At 39.9% G+C, this 22,870-nt stretch overlaps 1 protein-coding gene across 4 annotated transcripts in view; it reads right to left on the bottom strand.

Annotated features, from left to right (window-relative positions):
- Positions 1–5,137: 5,137 nt before the first annotated feature.
- Positions 5,138–22,870, bottom strand: part of CSNK1A1 (casein kinase 1 alpha 1) — a 49,386-nt gene continuing 31,653 nt past the window's right edge. For 2 of the 4 annotated variants that reach the window (XM_045284931.1, XM_004696716.3), the window contains 6 exons: positions 21,656–21,795; positions 20,728–20,806; positions 19,862–19,936; positions 17,652–17,758; positions 16,663–16,811; positions 5,138–7,627 (listed from right to left, as the gene is read on the bottom strand). In XM_045284931.1, the coding sequence (XP_045140866.1) occupies positions 7,620–7,627; positions 16,663–16,811; positions 17,652–17,758; positions 19,862–19,936; positions 20,728–20,806; positions 21,656–21,795 (558 nt within the window). In that variant the 3' untranslated portion in view covers positions 5,138–7,619. Of the gene's footprint in view, positions 7,628–16,657; positions 16,812–17,651; positions 17,759–19,861; positions 19,937–20,727; positions 20,807–21,655; positions 21,796–22,870 lie in introns of those variants that run through there. The other 2 variants (XM_030888830.2, XM_030888829.2) reach the window with 2 other exon arrangements.

The raw sequence follows: 22,870 nt of genomic DNA, 5'->3' as shown, positions 1-22,870 counted from the left end.
GGAGACATCGGTCAGTCTAAGAGATGAAAAACTAATTTATAAACTATCAAGGGTTTGTGAGGGAAGAAGGGTGGGGGGAAATGAGCTGATATCAAGGTCTAAAGCAGAAAGAAAATGTTTTGAGAATGACGATGGCAACAAATGTACAAATGAACTTGACACAACGGATGCTATGAATGGATTGTGATGAGCTGTATGAGCCTCCAGTAAGATGACTTAAAAGACAAACACCAAAACTTGCTATGTATTCCTGAGGTGTGGCCTGAGGCACCCTTCACCTGGCTGTGCTAAAGGAGTGTGCACTGTTGGCTTTCAGTTCACGTGACTGCTTGCCCTGTCTTCAGGATGTTTCCCCAGGTGACGGCCAGTCTTCTTTGCCTGTTGAAATCTTACTCATTCTTCAAGACACAATTCAGAAATGACCATCTCTGGTCTCCACCTGCTTCCGCAGCAGTGCTTCCACATTGGTAACATCCTAACCTGAACTACCACCCCAAATCCTTAAGGAGTAGCTTAGTGCCTGGTACTTGAGACCAACATTTTTCTAATTGGCTTAAAAAGACAGAACCCCATAACAGAAGATTCTAGATGAAGCAGCAGTAACCTACAAATCCTTTACCATTCTGCAGGTGGTTAGGTGGTCATTTGTCATTATCCCTTGTCCCAAGCACTTGCTTTGTTTGGTGGCTATAAAACCACCAAGAGTCTCAGTCCCACTGAGCCCAAGGCTAGACTCCTGTTAACACACTGCCAACCAGCTTGGAAATTATTAAGAAAATATTTACTGAGCAGCTGTTGGAGAATTTCTAAAAATATCCCCCTCCCTCCTTCTTCCAGTCCTAAGTATTGAATGCAGCCCTTTATCACAAGGCTCTCTAGCAGTCCATTGGCACAGAAAACCAACGGCTGGCTGGCACTCCCGAGAAACTTTCCAACAGTTTGTCAAATAATTTTACTTCTGAGTCATCAGTAACAGTGCGTACTAAATATGGTAATGTTGGGGAAAGCTACATTTTTCTCTAAGATGGTCTATTCCATAAATGATGTCATGAAACTCAATAGATCTGCAACACTGGAGAGTGGGGGAAAGAGAAATTCTTTCAGTTAGAACTATATAAAGCTAAGTGTATGGAAATGCTTGGAATGTGTCAATGAAATGTATACAACCAGAAGCATAGAGTAACTTAAAAGTTTTTAGTCTGACTTCACTTCTGCAAGAATCTAAGGAACAGGACATAGTTGAACTGCAACTTCGGGTTTCCCAGGATGCAAACCTTCCTACCCTTTGGGTTGACAGCCCATGAACCCACGGCGTGACCAGTACTCACCCTTCACTCCAGCAATGTGTAAATCTTAATGCATCTCATTTTTCATCATCAGGTGTGGTCAGCATGTTTTAAATCCACGAAACATAGCACTTCATTTTAGTCAGTATTTTTAAACTGATCTTAAATTTTCAGTTTTACCGAGGTGAGCAGCAAAAGCACTGGAATGTTTTGTGTCCATTACAAGTCCATTGAAGAGCAAAATCCTCACAACTGCACTAGTAGGGAACGTCATGACTGAAGCTGTCAAGAACTTCATCTTGCTTGGACCCACAATCAATGCTCACGGAAGCAGCAGTTGAGATCACACGGTACATTTCACTGGGTAAACGTGCTGCACACAACCCCTTTAAAGTGTTGCAAAGTAAGGCTGTCACTCTGAGCGCTGAGCTACACCTGACTCGAGCTATGTTATCTTTTGTTGCCACATGCCATGTGAAAAATAGACATTGTCTTGGAAGAAGTATGTCCAGAGTGCCCGAGAGGCAAAGATGGTGAGTTTGTCTCCCATACTTTGGACACGTTGCCAGGAAGATGCCAATCCCTGGAGGGCATCATGGCTAGTAAGGCTGGGCAGCAGAAAAGAGGTAAACTCGAGAAGACGATTCAGTTTGGACAGCACAGGCCCTGGCAGGGTTTCCTTCTGGCAGACCATCAAATCAAGCATGAGGAGTTGGTGGCAACTAGGTAACAGGGTGGCTTTGAAATGCCGCTGAGAGATATGCTCTGGCTTGATGGCAAGTGCCATTAGAACCATTCTGCAAACGTGAACAGCACCACAGGCCTGCTTCTACTAGTGTCTCACCATCAAGAGCACCTCGTTACAGCTTCTAGGGCTTTCTATCCATTGACTTATCACCGAGAGACAGCAAACAAGGCACCGAATGAGCAAATGACATAGCAAGGGCCTGGCAGCTCGTCTTCAACTCCATGTCGTGTGGGCTGGACTTCATTAGTGGACAACAGCTGCGTTTAAGTACTTCCTGGCAGTTTGTGTGCCTTCACCTTAGCATCTAGACGTTTACACTAGCCAGGGGCCTTCACCTTAGCCTCTAGACGTTTACACTAGCCAGGGGCTCTACGTAACTTTCTAATTCCACAATCTTTAAGCAAATCCCACTTACAGCTGATTTAATTTGGTATCAGACTATGTAACATAGCCCCGGTGTTTAGTACTGCCTGAGAAATCCCAGGTGTTTGCTTGGCTTTGAGTAACTCTACACGCCTGTTACAGTTCTTATCTAATGGCAAAGCACCTGGTTTCTTACATACACATGCCATCAGGGCCTCTTACTGGAGGGCTAGGATGTGTGTTACTTTGATGTAAATGCCAATGCTGGCCAAGAGGAACCCTCCAAATGCTGTTGCTTGTGCTGGAAAACCATCTGGCAAAATTAGGTGCTTCCAGGTCCTTTTGGATGCCTGTCCCAGCCCTGTAGCCAGGCATTCTCCATGAAAACCTAGATCTGGGGCCAGGTGTGTAGGACACTCTCTTTTCAAAATCCGTGAGGAACAGATTTCCTCCACAAACTTAGAAGTACTCTCACATGCATAAGCCAGTCAGAGATGAAGTAACGCTGAGAAAGTGGTCCAAACTAAATAATTAAAAGCAGTTGGTTCTCATTATCAATACTATATATAAAGTAACCAACCCGTCCTACTTATAGGACCAGTAGCCACCACTCTCTTCCCGAGTGGCTGGTGGGTTTGAACCACCCATTTTTGGGCTAGTAATCCAGTGCTTCCTGCACAGTACAAGCCATGACTCCCAACAGTCACCACACGCACTGCCAACAATTCCTGGTCACAAAGACCCTATGGGGAGTAGCAATACTAAACCTTTGTGATGTAAACTTTTATGAGATGAGCAGTTGTTTGCACCACTAGGGAATATTCCAGCCACTGCTGCTCGGGGAAATGTGGGTTCTAGTGTCATTTGACCAAGACATAAGCTGGCTGTGTTCCTGTACTAAAGGCATCTTAAAATAGTTGTTTCTGTAACCCTGAATCCCAAACCAGTACCAACACAAACCCTGGCGGCAAGAAGCATTGCTCACCCGGCACTTTGGACCACCAAGAAAGCACATCAGCGGTGCCTGGCGCCACGCTCAACCAGCATGAAGTGACACAAGGCCACTAAAGCACGAGGTCATAACGGCCTCACATCCCTGGGAGTTCAAATTCGCCCCTTCCAGGGGCTGCAGAGAATGGCAGCGTGGTGAGGGCGCCATCTTTACCCAGAGGGGATGTGCGCCGCCAAGAGCACGTGAGCCACCGCTGATGTGGGTGAGGGGGCTTGTGAGGGACCTTTGTACTAGTCCTGCTCGTATTTAATTTTGAATGTGAAAATAACGTCACAGAAACATGGCTAAAAGCACTTTAGAAACAGCACTGTATAAGGCACAAGCTATTTCTTTCTTTGATAGGACTTAGAAATTCAAATTTTTAATTCTCACCAATCTTGCAAAATCCAACCAAATTGTTATTTAGCAGCCAAATACCAAAAAAAAAAGTCAATACAACGTCATTTTACTAGTCATTTTTGAAAGTGATCAAAGCAGTTCCATAAAGTTGTCCAAGTTTACCTCGGTGCAGAATGCCAGTCACCTTTGAGAAACCCACACCAGATCCTCTAAAACACATCAATCACATCACGTGCGGCACTCTGCCTTCTGCCAGCCGACTACCCCACGCACTCTTACGACTCTCTGTCTGCGTCCAAAATGCATCCTAAATCTAGATCTCCAGCCACAGTCCCAAGTGCCCACTGGCTGGCCCCACCTCACAACTGCCATCTCACCCACTAGGCTGTGAGCCATTTAGAACTCGTGTCACAATAATGCTAAAAACAGAAAATCCAGAAGTTAAATGTTAGAGGCTAACAATTAGTGTGCTTGGTCTCAGAGGACTTGGACCTTATGGCTTCATCATGACTGGACTCTTCCACTCACAGGACAATCTCTAACCACTGGCTTTGAATAGTCTCAGCTTGTACGGACTTCTGAATTTTGATCCAATAGGTCCATGGTAGGAAATATTTTCCCCCACTCTTCAGGGGCCTGATTCAATTAAAGACCACTATTTGGCCTCACCAGACTAAAATGACCACTGGCAGGCCGCTTCAAGGCCATCAACATACAAGGAGCTCCATTTCCCCATGGACACTCAGAAGCCCCACAGCACATAATGTATTTGACTAACAACTCAAAAACTTGGCTTAGCCAGCAAGGTGTCCTGACAGCCACCGTCTATTTTAATTTTTGTCTATTTTTGAATTGTGCCCTCAAAACCGGTCATTTCAGTAACAAATCACTGTATGTTGACAATGCACCGCCCTATATATTAAAAAACTCCTTCTAGCTTGTTAAACGTAAAGAAAAAATTGTAAAATTTTATGGGGGTGGTGTGATGGGGAGGATGGGCCCAACTGCCTGGGGCCCTGTATAAACTCTGTACAGGTGCACATGGTTTTCACCATCAAAGCTGCTCCAACAGTGATGGAGAAGGGGCCGTAAGAACTCACCTGCACTGACTGCTGCTGGATTTCCACAGGGCATTCCTGTGAAGTCTGAACTACCTGGCCTTGCTAGTTAGCAAAGGTGGGGAAGACCAGCTCAGTAGCTTTGGCTCTAAAACCCTTTAGCTATTTTTATTAAAACAAATGACAGCCTGTAATTATTCTGGTAGGCCATACCTGGAACATTCGGTCTCTTCATCTACCCCATGGAGAAGTCCACAAAGCACACCTCCCAACATCCACCGGTAGGCCAGAATAGCATAGGCACACCCACAGGGAGGAGATAACCAGCCTCTCCCTTAATAGATATTCTTTTATTTTCTTATACCTTCCCAAACACAGACATTCAACAGTAGTTAGAATGGCCATCTCCCAACATTTAAAAAACCCCACACCCTCCACGGGTGAACAAAGTAAAGAGCAGAAACCTAGAGTTCAGCTGATAAGCTGCTGTGGAGCCTTAAGTCACGAGGTCTTCCAATTTCATAGTGATGTCTTCAACTTGTCTCATCATTTTAGTGGAAAAACAATGTTTAAATTTGGTGAAATGAGATCATCTCCAGGCAGGATTAAGAACAGCACTCACTGGATTTCACATTCTTCTTTTGCGGACTGTGAGGAAAATGAATGGCAGCTACAAGTTCAGCGGGGTCCAGCTCCAGCTGCAGATGGAACGACAGTACACCAGGACACAAACACCTCTACTGGGATTTACAAAGTTAACAGCAGTTTTACATCTGCAACTTAATTACAAAGCAACTACACCACAACCTTTTCAAATGGCAAAATACAAAAAAGTGTTACAAAAATATTTCAGAAAAGTGCATAGTCTAAGTGCATAGTAAATAAAAGCACTGAAAAATATCTTGCTAGAGGGAGTTCAGCCTGGAAAAGCTATTTCCAAAGCTAAACGTTTTAGTTTACACAAACTATACTCAAAAATAGCTTTATGAGACTGACTTCGGGCTAAAAGTATCAAAGGGTTTATTAGTCAAGAAACAAATAATTGACAAAGGTGAATAGAAAAGAAACAAAGAAGCTGCCTACCCCAAAAAGTTCATACTCATTTTCAGAGATTTCTGTAGTACTACTGTACTAAGACATCCCTTAATTGCAAAGATGGTAATCATGGAATTATTGCTAAAGTATCTTTTAAATGAAATAAAAACAAAAACCACAAAATAAGCCTGACACAATCTGACCAAACAGTTATCATTTACAGTTTCAAGGTTATTGTACAAAATACCCACATTTACACAACAGGCTCCCAGCTGTTTCCACACAAACGCTTTTAATTCATTCAGACATGCTACAAATGAATAAATTACACCACTCAATAAAGAATTATCATCAACCTTTATGATTTTTTTTCCTCTTGGGCCAGAAAATGAGCTCACAAGTAAGACTGAGAGGAAACCCCAAGAGAGAACTCACAAAAGTGGGTGGGGCCAGGCAAGGTCAGTGACAAGGTGACCCTCACAGCAGGGTTGCTCTCCCAGAGCTGACTCTGGTTAGAGCTATTTCTCTAGATTCTAAAGCAAGTCCTTGTGTAGTTAAACCCTTTAATGCTTTTATTCCTAGAAGATCAGCCCAGTTAAGTCAGAGGCAGCAGGAGTGACAAGACTTGAGTCCTGGCGGTGGCAGAACTGGGCATTGTGGCTCCACATCACAGGGGGGAAAAAGACTGCCCTTCCCCTTCAGACCAACAACACAAAACAAACCCAAAACCTACAGAATTTATTTGGGGGTGGGAGAGGAATAGGGGATAGATGCGAACACTGGATCTAAAATGATTTGCAAAGGAACATATTTAACAAATGGCTTGAAGGAGTCTATTAAAAATTGGGGCGATATCTTGATTTCAGTGAGTTAGCAAGGTTTTTTGTTGTTGCTGCTGTTTTTAAAAAACTTACAGAAACAGTTTTTAGTTTTTAATGAACTTGTAAACAAAAAAAGCTCCCATTTCAAAATAAAAACGAAATCCCAGATCATATAGATGTTTACAGTGATTACATTTATCTAAGCAACGTACATACATGTTCAATTGTAAGATGGTAACTAATTTTCTGTGACAAATGTTTTTTTCTTTAATACCAAGAACATTATAGGGCTAATGCAGAGTCCTACAGGTAATCTAGTGGTCACTAAGTTTGTCTGTCTTCACTGTAGATGCTGTCCTTCTAGCACAGGTAAGCAGGCAGTCTCTCATGTGCTCAAACACTGGAATCTTTGGTTGCTACCATATCAGCTGGCTTGCAGACAAGAAGCCGACCATTTTGAGAATGTTTTAAGTGAACAACTTGCAAACCCCAGGGATGGAAAAAACCCCAAGAACGCACAATAGTGAGCATTACAACCATCACCAACTGTGGCTGAAGACTGTTCATGCCGTTCTTCTGAAATGACACCTCCAAGCAGTGTAGTTCAAAAATAAAAGGTTTTAAGAAAAGAAAAAAATTGGCATATGCACAATTTCTCCACCAATTTGTGTGTCAACCATTTAGTTAACTTTTCCACTTGAAAAAATGCAATAGAAAACTGGACACCATGTTTCACTATCTCAGTTAATAGTCACAATTACAGCGGCTACAACTCAGGACGCGGCATCACCAGTGTTGCCCAGAGCCAGCTCATACTGAAATTACGTTCTTTACACCAAGTAAATGGTTGTCATAACCACTGGCTAGTGTACAGGTGAACTAAAATTTCTAGGTTTGGGGAGAAACAAATGCTGCTCCGATCATCTGCTCTGCTCGTTTCTTCTGTTCAATTCATGCTTAGAAACCTGACAAAAACAAACAGAAAATTAGGTGTTAAAGGGTTAAAATCTATGCCCACAGTAAAAACTTTAGATTGACGAGGGCCACTAATTACTTTATAATGGTGACTATTTGAATAGCACTCACAATTTTTTGAAAAACACACATAAACCTACAACGAAAACAGCTTTGTTTCCCATGACGAAGCAAGACTGGTTGCCCAGTTTAAAGGCTCCCAGATAGCATTCGACACCCAAACTACAGAACTACCGATCCTTCAGTTAGTTACCACACTCAGTGCCGTTATTTCTAGTCCCGCAAATGTACTGTGTTCAAACATTTGTCAAATACACGAAAATTAATCCACTTCAACAAGAGTATCGTTTTATGGTCTGGAAGACTGATGTGTATTATACCTGAGAGAAATAAGGAACGCTACATGTAATACACTCTAATTAGGCCCTAGCACTCCTACATATAGGAAGGTTTGAAGAGGTCTTTAGATCTAACAGCAGCTTCTTTTATCTCTAGAGCAGTGGATCCCCACTGTCCTAAAGCTGCGACCCTTTAATACAGTTCCTCGTGGTGGCGACCCAACCATAACATTATTTCCGCTGCTACTTCATAACTGCAATTTTGCTACTGTTATGAATCATCATGTAAACATCTGATGTGCAAGATGCATTTTCATCCTTACAAATTGAACATAATTAGAGGGGGAGCAGGGAGGGAGGGGAAAATGAGGGCCTGATGCCAGGGGCTTAAGTGGAGAGCAAATGTTTTGAGAATGATGAGGGCAATTGATGTATGTATGGACTGTTAAAAATTGAGCCCCTAATAAAACAAAAAAAATTAAAAAAAAAAAGATGTCATATCAAGCCGTAAAAACAAGAACCAAATTGAACATAATTATACTGATAAATCACAAAAACATTATGAAATCATACATTGTGATCTATTTATTTTTAATTACAAATAAATGAAATTTTGTCTTGAAGCATGGTGTAGCATGGGTAACAATCTTGTTCAATATAACAACAGTAAGCTACATCGCTACATTTTGCCACAGTGCAAAGTCCGTGCAAAGGTTGAGATAGCTTCTTTCTCACAGGATCAGAAATTCCTGGGGCAGTCTTTGCTAGAGCACAACAAAGATCATCTTCCACATCAAGTCTACTTCTGCATTTAGACTTGATCACCAACACGCTGGAAAACCCTGTTTCACAAAGATATGTTGTTGGAAATGGAAGAAGGCGCAACACAGTCTCAGAAGAGGATATAACTGCCAACACTTGATACAGAAATTTGTAACAGGGCACTGTAGAGAAATCAGTTCTCCCTGCATCGCTGTTAATAAATTCAATGAACTCCTCTTGTGCTGGCTCAGGTACATCTTCAACTTTGACGGTGAACGGGCTTCTGGAAGTGCAAAGGGGTGTCAGGTAGATTTGGGAAGTACAATGAAATTTCTACAAGTATGTGCAAGTGTTCTTTCAAAGAAATTATCATCATAATCCTTTTGTCTGGTTCAATCTGATGCTCCTCAAAGCAAGCAGATAAAGTAGACATGCAAATTTTACTTTCCTCCAATTTTTTTTTTTTTGCCAAAGCTGAAGTTTCATTTGGAATGATCGGATCTTTTCAGACAAATCGAGGAATGTTGCATTTGGTCCTTGCAGCGATAAATTTAACTCATTCAAGATGGCAACCAGGTAAGCTATTTTTCTGCAGTTCACTTTTATGGCTGAAAGTGCTTTGAACTATGGTCTTGCTGATTAAAAAACGCTTTTTGAGTTCATCACGAAGCTCCAAAACAAGTTTTAAACTTTTCCTCCAGACAACCACCTCACTTCCGTGGGAGATAGCAGAGCATTATTTCGTGCATCCAACTCGTTGCAATTGCGAAAACAGCAGTTTAAAGTGCTCGGCTTTACAAAATTGACACAACTTATGACGCTTTTCATTACTTCTTGTAACTCTTGTGGTAGCGTCTTCGTTGCTAATATTTGCGGCTGAATCATAAGAGTTCCAGTGACTTTTGGTGACTCATTCAGTACCAAATATTGAAATCCAGATCGACATCCTAGCATGGCTGGAGCACTATCTGTATCAAATAAATCGCATGCAGTAGTTGACGTTTCAAGAGGTTTGCACAAACACAAAACAAAAAAAACCCACCCCTCATCTTTAAAGTCCCCATCATTAATATACCTCATGTAAACCAGTAACCGTGAACAGTTTGCAATGTCTGTACATTCATCAAGCGGGGTGCTAAATATTGTTAGCGGAGCAGATTTAATTTCCTGGATTAACTGATCAAGAATATCAGCAGACATGTCATCTATTCTTCGGAAGACAGTGTGGTTAGATGAGGAAATTGCACTTAATTTCGTAACAAACTCGCCTTTGATCATAACTCGAACAATGTCTTTGGTGGCCGGCAGCAGTAAATCCTCAGCAATGGTGTGAGGTTTCATAGCTCTGGAGATTCTGAGTGCCACCAAACATGAACTTCAATGGCTGCTACGTTTTGTTTGTGGTGCTTGCCCCCAGTTCTAGTCTGGCTTTCTTGAGTCCATCAGCTTTGCTGCTAAAACAGTTGGCATCCTTTCTGGCAAAGCTCTGATGCTTGCTATCAAAACGGCGTTTTAGTTTGTTCGGCTTCATAGATTCAGCTGATAGAACTTCACAACAAATAACACATTGCGGTGTCTCAATTCCTGCAGTAATTATTGAGGTAAACCATACTGTAAAAACTCCTCACTATATTTTTGTTTCTTAACATTCTTCTCTACACGATCCATTGTCATGGAATCGCTTGCTAATGAAAAATAATATACAACAGCTTTAATAATACAAAAGATGATACATGGCATAATTCAGTCAATACAGTTCATTAAAGCAGCAGTTTTCGGAAGGGAGGGGGGAAAATTAGGAGTTGATATTAAGGGCTCAAGCAGAAAGCCAATGTTTTGAGAATGATGGCAACAAATGTACATGACACAAGAGATGTATGTATGGATAGTGATAAGAATTGTACAAGCCGCCAATAAAAATCATTAAAAAAAAAACACCAGTAATTCTCAACCTGTGGGTCGCGACCCCTTTGGGGGGTGGGGGTGGTAGAATAACCCTTTCACCGGGGTCGCCAAAGACCATAGGAAAACACTTTATTTCCGATGGTCTTAGGAACAGAAACACCGCTCCTCTATCGTTTCCAAATGGGTCTGCCCACATGCAGACACGCCCACATACACTGTTACCCATGCTACACGACATTTATTTGTAATTAGAAATATTTCACAACATATAATTACATATTGCTTTTGTGCTTAAACACAATCCTTTAATTATATTCAAGTTGTAACATGAAAATATATCCTGCATATCCAGATATTTACATCATAGTAGTAGCAAAATTAGTTATGAAGTAGCAACGAACATCAACCGCAGCTGAATATAAAAAGACTGATCAGCATCCAGTTTAAGTATTTATGGTGCAGATTTTTTTTGCAGCAGTTGATGGTTTTGCATTTATCTAGTAGATATAATTTATGAAGTGTTGTTTTACCTCCAATACTGCTGCTTTCAACACAGTAGCTGCTTTCAACATGTGTGACTGGTCTGCATAAGTACATTATCTATCCAACCTTGTCACATACACCTGTATTTGTATGGAGTGCATGTGATGGGGTTGGCGCAATGATGTCATCACGCCAGGTACTCATATGTGGGCGTATCTGCATGTGGGTGGACCGCTTGGAGATGGATGGAGGAACGGTGTTTCGGTTCCTAAGACCATTGGAAATGTTTTCTGATGGTCTTAGGCGACCCCTGTGAAAGGGTTGTAACCCACAGGTTGAGAACTGCTGCTGCTGGAAAGGCAAAGAAAGGAAAGGCCTGTATCTCAGTAACATGAAAATCCCCAAACATCTCTTACCCACTCATAGCTACGACTCCTTAGTGGCATCAGCCTGTCCATCTATTCCAAACCCTTCTACCCCACTTAACCACTAGCTCACCCCAGACCAATAGGTCCCATGCTGTATTAACCTTATCGTTCCGATTCATTCACACCTCAAACATGGTTTTTTAGCTCAGATGACTTTTGTGGGATGATTAGAATAAGCTCTTTACACACATGTATACTTTTGTTTTCAATAATCATGCCAAAGATTTGTGTGTCCTTTTTGGGTAAATATTCTCTCACTCACCAGCTGGTCTTTTCATGTGAGGGCAAAACCAGCCACCCTGATTTATGAGACACGGCCACATGTAGGCTCTGCAGACACAGATATGGGTGTGCTCATCCTTTTCTCCCCTAATTCCCTAACTATAGAGCAGATGCAGAACAGTTCCCTTTAGGCTTAGCCAGGTGAAGGCTAAGATCCTGAGAAACAAAGGCCAAAGATAGAAGAAACAGAAGCATCCTCAGAATACACTAGAGGGAATAAGTGATGCACATCTATAAATAAGAATGGAAAGTTAATGGGTGCACCAAGAAAATGCTGCCCAGTCAAGCCTCAATTCAACTGTGACCACATGCCAACTTTTAAATACGGAATAAAGCACCACAGTAACTGACCAGCATAACCACCACTGTCTGTCAATGCATTAGGAATGTGCCTTCAATAGGGAGGTCAAGGCAAGCAAATTCATGGGACTCCTTTTAAAAACTGATGTTGGGGGAACTACTGGCTCAGACAAGAACTATCAACGTGCTGAGGTTGGTTCTCTTCGTAGAGCAGAACATCCGATGCAGATTTAACTATTCCTTGGGCCCACGGTGTGGTGGGATACTCCACTGAAAAATCAATGCTTCTCCAGTGGACTGTCCTGCAATGTTATTGGACATCTTTAGGAAGACCCTCAGTGTGAGCAGTAGCAGGCTCTGGCATTCAGGCTTCCAAGTACTAAGCACTCTTTCCCTACGAAGCATGTGCCTGGGGATTTTTTTCTTGCAGCTTGGCTAGCATGGTCTCCTGGCTTCCAAAAGTTCAACATCCACTTTCACTGCTAACATCAGCCAAATAAGAGATAAATCCTTTTCTTCCTGGTAAAAAAAAAAAGGGAGGGGGGGAGAAAGGAAGAAAAACAGACACTTAAAAAATGTATGCAATGTGTTTATGACTACATTGTTTCTTTTCAAATCCAAAAATTTGGCGAAAAAGTTTTAATGACCAGAAATATCACTTAATCAGAAAAATATGTATCTACCTAATCTTATTTGTAACTTCAAATGGATCACAAACTAGTTCTAAAAGGGTATTTAAGTTGTTGAAATTTACCACTGCCTAGCAAGTGTGCGCAGTGGTAAATGCTCAGCGGCTGAGCTGAAAGGTCAGCAGTTGGGAGCCGCGGGTGCTCTGCCACAGAAAGACCAGGCAGCTTTGCTTCTGTAGATTTACAGCCTTGAAACCCCGTGGGGCAGCACTGTTCTCTCCTGCAGGGTCACTAGGAGTCAGAAGCAATTCCACAGTATCAGGTCCATAGTGTAATGTTCACATACATAATTGTGAACCAAATACAAACAAATACCCTATGCAATGGCAGTTAAAGTATACTGAACCGATTGCCCTGCAGCATACTTGTGTGAGATTTGTAGCCCCAAAGAATCAAGCGTGAAGAATTTTAAATGAGATTGGCAGAATACTTAAAGGAAAAACAAACTACAACAACTCTCCTCTGTCTTTTACACGGAACAAAAAAGGCACTGTGGATTCTGGAAGAGATTTTGGAAAGACTTTCTCTTTCAGATTGATCTAATTTTGTCTTCCCTATTACAAAGTTCGTTCAATGACAAGATTTCAGAGGTGGCTGGGTTTCCAAATACCTGTTACAAATGATTCCTTGTCCAGCTGGTAGATGGTTTGTCCGGCAACACTGCACACACTTCAAGAGCGTAGGTTGTTGTGGTGCCACCAGCGGGTCTTGACAAGTTGAAATCGTTGATGGGACAAGCAAGCCTTGGAGAGCCGAGCTTCGTCCAGATCAGAACCAACTCGCATTTGCATGTTCATTTCCTGCTTGGTCCTTAGTTCGTTTCTGCCCGGGGTTTTTGTTCCAAGGGGGTAGAGGTGACAGAAACTGGAAATTGCAGCAAGCTGATACAGCTCCTGGTACTTCTTTGGATCAAGGGTATTCACAGTAGATCAGTCTCTCCATGCATTTCTCTGACAAGGTCTTCCCCTGTGATTTGAGCTGTGTTTGTTTAAAGACCAGCCCCATTCCTAGCAGCAATTAGTAAGTCAGAAAAAGTTATGCTAGACATAAATGGCAAGTGAAGTCCAGTAACTGCTGAAAGGTAATTAAGTAAGACCATGGACAAAGCAGCTCAGTGTAATGGAAAATTATTCCTAATTTCATCGGAAGGATAATCTGACATCTACCCACTTAGTATACATGGGTGGGGCAGTATACAGGGTGGATTCGAATGGCATGTGCAGAGTATAATAGAATTAAATGAGGACCAGCCACCTTTGGCTTCACTACCTTCAGACACTTCTCCCTCCTCTCTTTCCTCAAATTACAAGACGAAACAAAAACAAAAGCTAAACTGGATGCTGAATGTTCTAAAAACGTTTTCTTTTCTAGGCCTTGAAATAGGCTTTGGATATTCTTGGTTAATTACTAAGTTATTTTTCCACAGAATAAGATTAGGTGTTGATTCACGACAAAAACAAACCAACATATAAATACATTTGGGAGAGCTCTTGCCCCGCCCCTTTCTCTGCTCTCCCTTCCCTCCCGGTAGCTCCTTCCCTGCCAATAAAATCTTTCTTAACTTCATAAAAAAACAAACAAAAACATTCTGAGGGTTTTTCCAGGAACTGTGTTGCAACAAAGATTTGCTAAATGTTTATAAAACGTCTCTGATGTGCAAATTCCTGAAAGCATGACTTGAACAAAATGCGATCATGTATTAAAACACTTTTCAAAAAACTTGACTACAAAAAATATAATGTGTTGTTCTCACCATCACTGAAAGGAATTTCTTAAGAACAATAAATGACTGAGCTGTATGAGCTTGTCCTTAAAATAATTGAAATAATGCAGTGGACCCTAAAAGGCCATGTTTTTTCAATACCCTTACATACTGAAGATCCCGGGATCGGGAGTAAACACAGATCAACAGGGGAGGGTCCCAGCTCCGGTTTTGTATTAACTTCATGCTACTCTCAGATCTGCTATACTTTTCTGGCATTATCTATTTATCCAGGGGTTTCCAAATAAAATTTGTTTGAGTACTAGGTGTTGCATTCAAAATAACATGGATATTTCTAAGAAGACAAGAAGCAATACAAAGTAAGGATTAAACTTTAATTGTAAGTTTTCAAGGAAGCAAACTAACTCAGTGGATCCAATATCTCCTCTTTAAGACCAGGACAAGGCAGGATAAAAGTTCTACTTGTTTGCTGAGTTAGCGACACAAAGGAAACTAACACTGGGACTAATTCAAATCAGGGCAATTCTTTCCAATGGCTGCTGAATGCCTGAATAGTAATGTTCTAGGTCAGATGAGATTTCAATCTAATTTCAGTTCTAGAAACCGCAACTCATGATGATCCTATTATCCCAGATAGCTTTAAGGAAAAACCTTAGTTTTATAGACCCGACAAAAACCCTACAAGTGTTCAGACTTCAAATTGGTCTTACTTAAATGGTAGGAATATTTTTAAATGTCATTGGCCACCTTGTTCACTAATAACTTCTGGGTACTCTGATTATACGGTGATTACAAGACTCAAAGGGCCTCAACTGAGGTACAGAGAGCACTGGGAAATCAACAGTGTTTGCTGTTCTGGACTTATGTTTCATTATCTAAGAATCTCAACTATGCCAAACCTTAAACTCTGAATCCTCACCCAAGTGTAGAAACATGAAGGGGCAACATTTTAACTTCAAGACTAATTAATAGAGGAGCTGCTGGGATGAGGTTACCATCACTTAATTATATTTAGTGAAAAGTATCTTCAGGTTAGAATGCATTTGGTATTGTTTACAGTAAAATATGGATCTAAAGTTGACTCATGATGGCCAAGTTCAGACTAGAGCAGTCATTCAGAAATTAAATAATCTGAAGCCCCAAACCAAACCTTATCTGCCCACTTCTTCCAGGAAGTATGCATGTAACAGGAGGTAAGCCCAAGAGTGGAAAAGAAAGGAAAACGCCAGCAAACAAACCCTGAGAACCAAGGAGTGGAGCCGTCTGGCCGCAGGGGAGAACTGGAGCTGTGCCCTAACAGTTGTACTTCCTAGGAGCATGAAGACCACCAGAGACTGGCATAAAGGAAACACGACCGACAGCTCAATGGCATTACCCCAGCTATCTTCACAATGCAAGGGCTAACAGAGACTGAATCCCTTGAACTTGAATATTGCAAAAACGTAAGAGCCAAAAGGAAATCACTTTAAAATTAAGTACACAGTAGAAGAGCAACTGAAAATGAGATTTGTGACTATGAAAGATGTATTGAGCTTTTCGGTTACTTGAGCATTTGACATTGTAACTGAGATGTTCTTCCACTGAGAGGAAAGATACTTTCGGAGAATGAAATCATATTTACTATTTTCAATTTTAAAGGTTAAAACATTATTAACATGCAGAAAAAAAAGTCTTAACACTGTTAGTCTTAAAGCCAAAATACCATTGCTAATCAGATTCATTACTTAAATCAACAAGTGTTAGGTCTAGGATTTTGGATTGATTGATTATACCACATTCCCAACACCAAATGTTTGTTTTTGGAAAGGGTTAATGAATGAGGAAAAGAGATGCAGTTGTTAAAAATGACCCAAAATCCCAAGAGAAATGGTATATAATATACACACATATATGTATACATAAGTATATATACATATATATATGAACAAGGACATTTGGGTTTAAAGTTAGTAGTCAAATTTTCCAAGGACGTTTTTTTTTTTTAAACGCAGAGCCAATTTTTAAAATGTATTTTAAAACCACTTCCTTGATCTAACACTGTTAGAAAATGAATAAATTACCCAATTTTGTTTCAATTTTTTCCCTGTTAACGTCACTTGGTTCTTGGCTACTAACCTTTCATGTTACTCTTGGTTTTGTCAGTTTGCTTGCCTGTGGGGGTTTGGGCCTGCTGACCCTGCCCACTAGAAGAGGCTGCCTGCTGCGCTGCTTTCTGCTTTAACATTGTCCAGTCAAATGTGTAGTCATACTGGTGGTTCAGGGTCCTGAAAAACATAAAATGATGCTAATCTTCTATGACAGGGTCCAGATAAGTACCCTATTACACTTTCTAGACAACGAAAGGCATTTCATCAGAAAATATTTTCTCTTTTAGTGTGTCAGTTTCTAACATTTTCCTTCCTATCGATGAGTTGACTTTTTTGGGTACTCAGGTCTGCCACATCAGGTAAGAAAAAACTATCTTTCTTTTGCAAAAAGAAGCAGGTTGCGCGCGTGTGTGGCGGGGGGATGAAAAGGCAATATGAAAAGCTAAAATAGGAAAAGACGCCAATGATCTAACTGTGATCTTAATAAAGGGAAGGAATTCTTCAAATTCAATCAGCGTTATGTATGGGACTGGAAGTCTGTGAGAGATGCCCGCACACGAAAGAATGTTTTGCAGACTAAAAGAATCTCTAGTTCTTCTCCTCTTCCGACTAGAATTTGAGACAGCACTACCCCATCCACCCTATGTTTAAGACCAATTCTGGGGTGGGTGAACCAAGGGACCCATGGTTTGGACTCTACTACTTGAACCCAGGGTCTGTGGGATGGTTTAATTTGGTCTGAATAGCGTTTCGTACCCAAGTCCTAGGCATTAACATTTTTAATAGTATCAAATGTGAACTACAAAAAAATTAGGATTTAAATTTGATTCAACTGCTACTCCATCCCATACTAAAATTAACTCAAGTAAATGGAAATATGTCAAATGTGCTCAGGACTCATTTTCTTAAACTTCTACCTGTACTAGTTAGAAGTGCCCTTTAATTTGCTCCTCCTCAGAGTAGGTGTGTTAGACAAATTTCACTAATTGGTAGTCTGAAAATATATTGAAAACTAACCTGAAAAGAATGCGGAATAGCTGCCTCAGATACATATAATCCGGGGCTTCCTCAAAGCGCAGCCCACGACAATAGTTTAAGTACATGGCGAATTCTGCAGGAAACCCCTATTAGTTCAAATTTGGGAGGTAAAAAAAAGAAGTTAAAATAAAAACAACTATTTCAAGGTAAGAAACTGTATTTAAACAGAGTTAGAAATGTTGTACTTTGTGGGTGCAACACAATGCCCATATAGTGTTCACTCCATTAGAATACAGGCAATATCTTAACCTTTCATACTGGGAGAGGCAACTTGGCAATGTTTTCATATAATCCATATGTTAGGTTTTAAGTGCCTTATAGTTCAACACTGATAATGAATAAGCCCAACAGAAGGACCTTCTGAAGCTGATTATTTATTAAGCAACAAATACTAAAAGAGAAAAAACAGAACCACTAAAGAGCAAAATAATACAACGGAGTGTTACTACCAATTTGATTCTTAGTAGACTTCTAAACAGCAGCCTAAAATCTTAGCTAGTGAACACATCAAATTAACACATTCTTTATAAATGAGTACATTTTGGTGGGTTCCAACCTTATATAAATCAGTTGATGTAGACATCGGGGATACTGGGCTCTAGATACTTAGAGGCACGCTCTTTCTATAACCACCTGAACCCCTGGGCTTAAAGGTCTGAGAACTTTTCATATCCAGAAATCAAAGCAGGATAAAAATGAATGTATTTGCAAATATAATTTTTATTAACAAATTACAACTGGAAAGTATTTATATTAAGAGTCACAGATATGAGGAAGCATTGTTCAACCATGAGACTTATCCAGAAAGTCAAAGAAAGCTCCCAATTTTGAGATCCTAATTATTAGGAAGCCCTAAGTTGAGAATACACCAAATCCTCTTTTCTCCCTACAAAAGTGATTAGCTTTCTCATCATGTCAGATGACTGTTTCTCTTGCACGTACTTTATAGAAATTAAGCTGGATATTTATGGATGAAGATACACAGAGAGATCCATTTCTCCCTTCCAGGGCTCTGACTCAACGCAGGTTGATTTCTCTCCCCTTTTCTTTAACCATTAGTTATAAAAAACTGTTTTCTAATTATTTCGGGTGTGCACTTATTCTGAGAGCATGGTTATCCCCTAAGCCAGTTTTAACTCGTCTCCCTGTGAAGTGTTTGTAAGTATACTATAATCTGTCATTAGACAATAGCTATTTTACACTGACCCGGAGCTCCAAACCAGTTCTTCCAAATGCAGCCATGGCCAACAGTGAAACGGGAATGGGGAAATTACAGGCTGATGCCATTCTAGAAACTCAGCCTCCCTCCTAGAAAACAAGGGCAGGCAGCATGTGCACTGCTTAGCAACCAAATCTCTTGTAGCAAATGGCACGCAGCTCAAAAGATGTCAGTTGGCAGCAGTACTCTCCAGTCTTGGCAATGATCCAATCTCCCACATAATCAAAAATTAAACCCACTGTCGTCAAGTTGATTCTAACTCCTAGCTCCCATAAATGACGAGACTACAACTGGCCCCTGGGGTTTCTGAGATTATAAATCTTCAAAGGAGAAAACACACAAACACCTCTATCTTAACTTCCTCCTTTGGAGCAGCTGCTAGGTTTGAATCACTGACCAGTGGTCATCAGCCCAATAGATAGCCTAAAAAGGCTCCTGAAAAGCCTCCCTCTACCAAGTCCTTCCCCACTCCCAATGTGAAGATTTTGACCTGCAACTTTCCCCAATCTGATCATCGTTCCAGTAAACCCAGAGTTCACAAATTCTGGTCTTTTCTGATTTAACTGTGTCTACCATGACCGAACCAATTCACACCAGAATGAAGTCCTATATGATCTGCCAGTTTCTCTCGCCCTTGGTGCCAACTGTTGGTATATCTTTTTCTTTTCCTGACTTCAGTTTAAGAGAAATTTTTTAATCTCTCTGATAAATTGGCAAAGAAAATATATCTGCCCTGTTAATAGTCTCCAATTTTAAATAGATTAGAGAGCCCAAATAAACCAGTTACATATAACACAACATGTATTTTAAATGACTCAAATGCTTAAGCTATTGTTAATAAAGATAATCTGAATCACTAAAGTAAATCTAAAAAAAAATTGAAATAAATCTTTAAAAAGTTGTAGCTAATAGGAAAACGGCTTTTTCTTAAAGATTTCTTTGCTAACTAATAAGCATCAAGAATACTTACTTTACACAAAACTTCAACAGGAGTGGACATCTTCTTTTCACTAATCTTTTCATATTTTTGTTTCTTTGTTGCAGCCTGTGGAAAATAAGAATTAAATCAAGGATACACTTAACTGAAAAAAAAAAAAAAAACTTTAGTAATTTAACACATTAAAATAAACACATGAGGTTTAAGGGAAATCTTAAGCCACGAAAAAAGTTTCCCTCTTTCAACTTAACTTGAGATTAGCCTCTGCTTCATGAACATGAAGATCTTTACTTAAATCAAAATGCAGGGGTGAAAAGCAATTAATAAAAAGTGTCAAAATTTAATGTCACTCCTAACTACTGCTAATTATCATGGAAACCATTTTTTTCAATGTAAAATTATGTATCTAGATGAAGCTACAAAGAACTGAGCAATAGGTCATAGATGCTCAATAAATACAGATACCACCTTTTTTCATACAAAGTGGCAATACAGTATCAACACAGTAAATTCTAAGATGTGGGGGTTTATAAGTAACACAAAAATACTCAAAAGTAATCAGAAAACTAGTTAATTCAAACAAAATGTTTACATAAAAAAATCTAACTTGTATTCCTGGGTCAGCACATTTTATTGAGCATAAAAATGTACACTTTCAATATAACAGCAATCCAACAAACTGAGCAAAGTCTCCCCTACCATAGGCCATCATCAACTCCTATCCCGATAAAGAGCATGGATGCTAAGGTGTACCAAACCAGCTGACTGTCTCAAAGGAAATTGTTGTCATGAAGTTAATTCAAACGCAGAAAATCTGATTTAGATAGGAGCTGAAAGATTCCACCCAACGTGTACTTTTATTTCTTAAAAAACAAACGTAATGTGAATCTATAATTTACCTTTAGTCCTTGCCATGGCAGACTGGTTCTATTAAAATACATCAAAACATATCCTAATGATTCCATGTCATCTCGGCGACTGGAAAAGAGAATTTACTATGAGTAGAAAGGATTGTGGGGAAGTGTGTAAAGAAAGCCAGGCACACAATGTTCACCAAATGACGAGACTCTTCAGCTTCCAAGTGCCTTACACGGGAAAGTATTTCGTTCTCTGGGTGTTATTGGCATTTATATTTAAAGCCTGGAAAAATTCTGGTCTACAGAAAAGATCAAATAATACTTTAACCTAGGGAATCCAGCTATACTTATACTTTCTAGGGCAGGTATTCTCAAAATTTTTAAAATCTAGGAGCATAGATCACTTAGAATTTCCATAATTATTTTAAGAAGCAAGAAAATTATTGGAAGCATGAAAGAATGGGAAGCAGAGACTATGATAATCACAATTTTTACTTCAGGGTAGATAGTTTTCATGTACTTTCTAGATTATTAAGAATAGTAGAGTTACAGTAGAGGGCACAATGTACCAATTCCCCTCAGTTCACCTAGGGCTACTCCGCCTCCAGCCCCCATAAAATTAAAAAAAAAAAATCACCTAATGTATTCTTCAACAAACTATCACTCAAAAACATAAAAGACCCCAAATGAACATTCAGCTGCAAAAACAAACCATCATAATAAAATTGCATTTATGCTTCTAACTTTCCACCATGCAGTACCTTCTGCCCCAAGAGAGAACCTTCCACAAAGAAAACAAAACAAAAGGCCTCACTTAATTGGCTTCCTTGAGCTACTTAAAACAGCAGGGAAGGATTAATAGGCATCCTTCAAGTTCTTGGCCAAGAGACAACCTTACAGACACTGTAAGAAACAAATTCAAAATATTTCAGCTATGGGTAATGTAAGGAGGTTCCAGCTGCCCACTCACCTCTGCTCAATACCAAGGTGTGCATTGATGCTGGCATATCGGGCAGTGCCGGTGAGGTTTTTATCTTCTCTGTATGGTATGTGTTGCCGTGTCCTGTTATCTCTGTACTTTTTGGCCAAACCAAAATCAATAAGGAATAACTTCAAAAAAGAAATAAAGACACATTAGGCTTCTAACTTGGTCAATTAAAAGTCTTCTTATTCATTAATGTCAGCTATATTTATTCAAATAAACTAAAAGAAAGTATAGAAAACAGATAATGAACATATTTAACCCTCCAAAACAAGCATTTACAAGTCTTCATCAACACAAGTCCAAAACTGTATAGTTGAGTGGTTTGTCCTACCATTTGCACAATTTCTTTATACACTCAAGAACCTGTCTTTATAAAAGAAACAATGTGTACATTAGGTATGGAGTTTTGAAAAATGACAAATTTATCTCAAACTCTTCCCTCTTACAAAGGCTGCTTACTCTTCAGTGTGGCAACAGAATGATCAATTTATTTCATAAAACACCCCTGGCAGGGTGCTATTGCCAATTAAAATCAAGATTTGTTATTAATAAAAAATAAGAACTTCTTAAAGCATGCATGTGATCAGGTGGCTTATAGCTACCAATTTAAATGAACTAAAATGCTAACAAACTGGCACTTTAGAACTAATGCTTAGTGCTGTCTCATTTTTGATACTAGAAAAATATGAGTCAATTTTTCTAGGTAACTCAAGTTACTAAGATTAAAGCCTTTGGAAGAGAAAAGCATAAAATAAAAAAAGAATTTTTGATGGGGAAGGAAAAAACCTCTCCAAAGTAAACTCATATTTACCTACCTTCTAAGGCACAATAAACTTGAATTTTTTAGCCTGTATTATAAAAATCACTTATTATATTGTATTATAATCTACCAAAGCAAGTAGGCTATGTGGCCTTGTATCACATAGCTTTCTCTATTGTTCTTTTCTAGTTATGCCTTAATTTGGGGATTCTTTCCATTAGGCTGACACCTGGTCCTTCCTGTCAGTTTACACTCTAATGTGCTGGGGAACTTGATCATCTAGTCTGAAAGTTTATTAAAAATAAAAATGCAAAAACCCCAAACAATGTACACTGTAAACTTAAAAGTGTGGACCAAGTGGCTCTCAGGAGGAGGCACTGTAAGCTATTCCCAAGTCTACTTTGCATGGTAAAGCCGCTCAGGTTGGACATTACTTCCCC

This window comes from Echinops telfairi, unplaced genomic scaffold (assembly GCF_000313985.2).
Source record: "Echinops telfairi isolate 266 unplaced genomic scaffold, ASM31398v2 ScPeMD7_7469;HRSCAF=8507_0, whole genome shotgun sequence".
Classification (NCBI taxonomy): Eukaryota; Metazoa; Chordata; class Mammalia; order Afrosoricida; family Tenrecidae; genus Echinops; species Echinops telfairi.
This window is presented reverse-complemented; position numbering and strand designations above follow the sequence as displayed.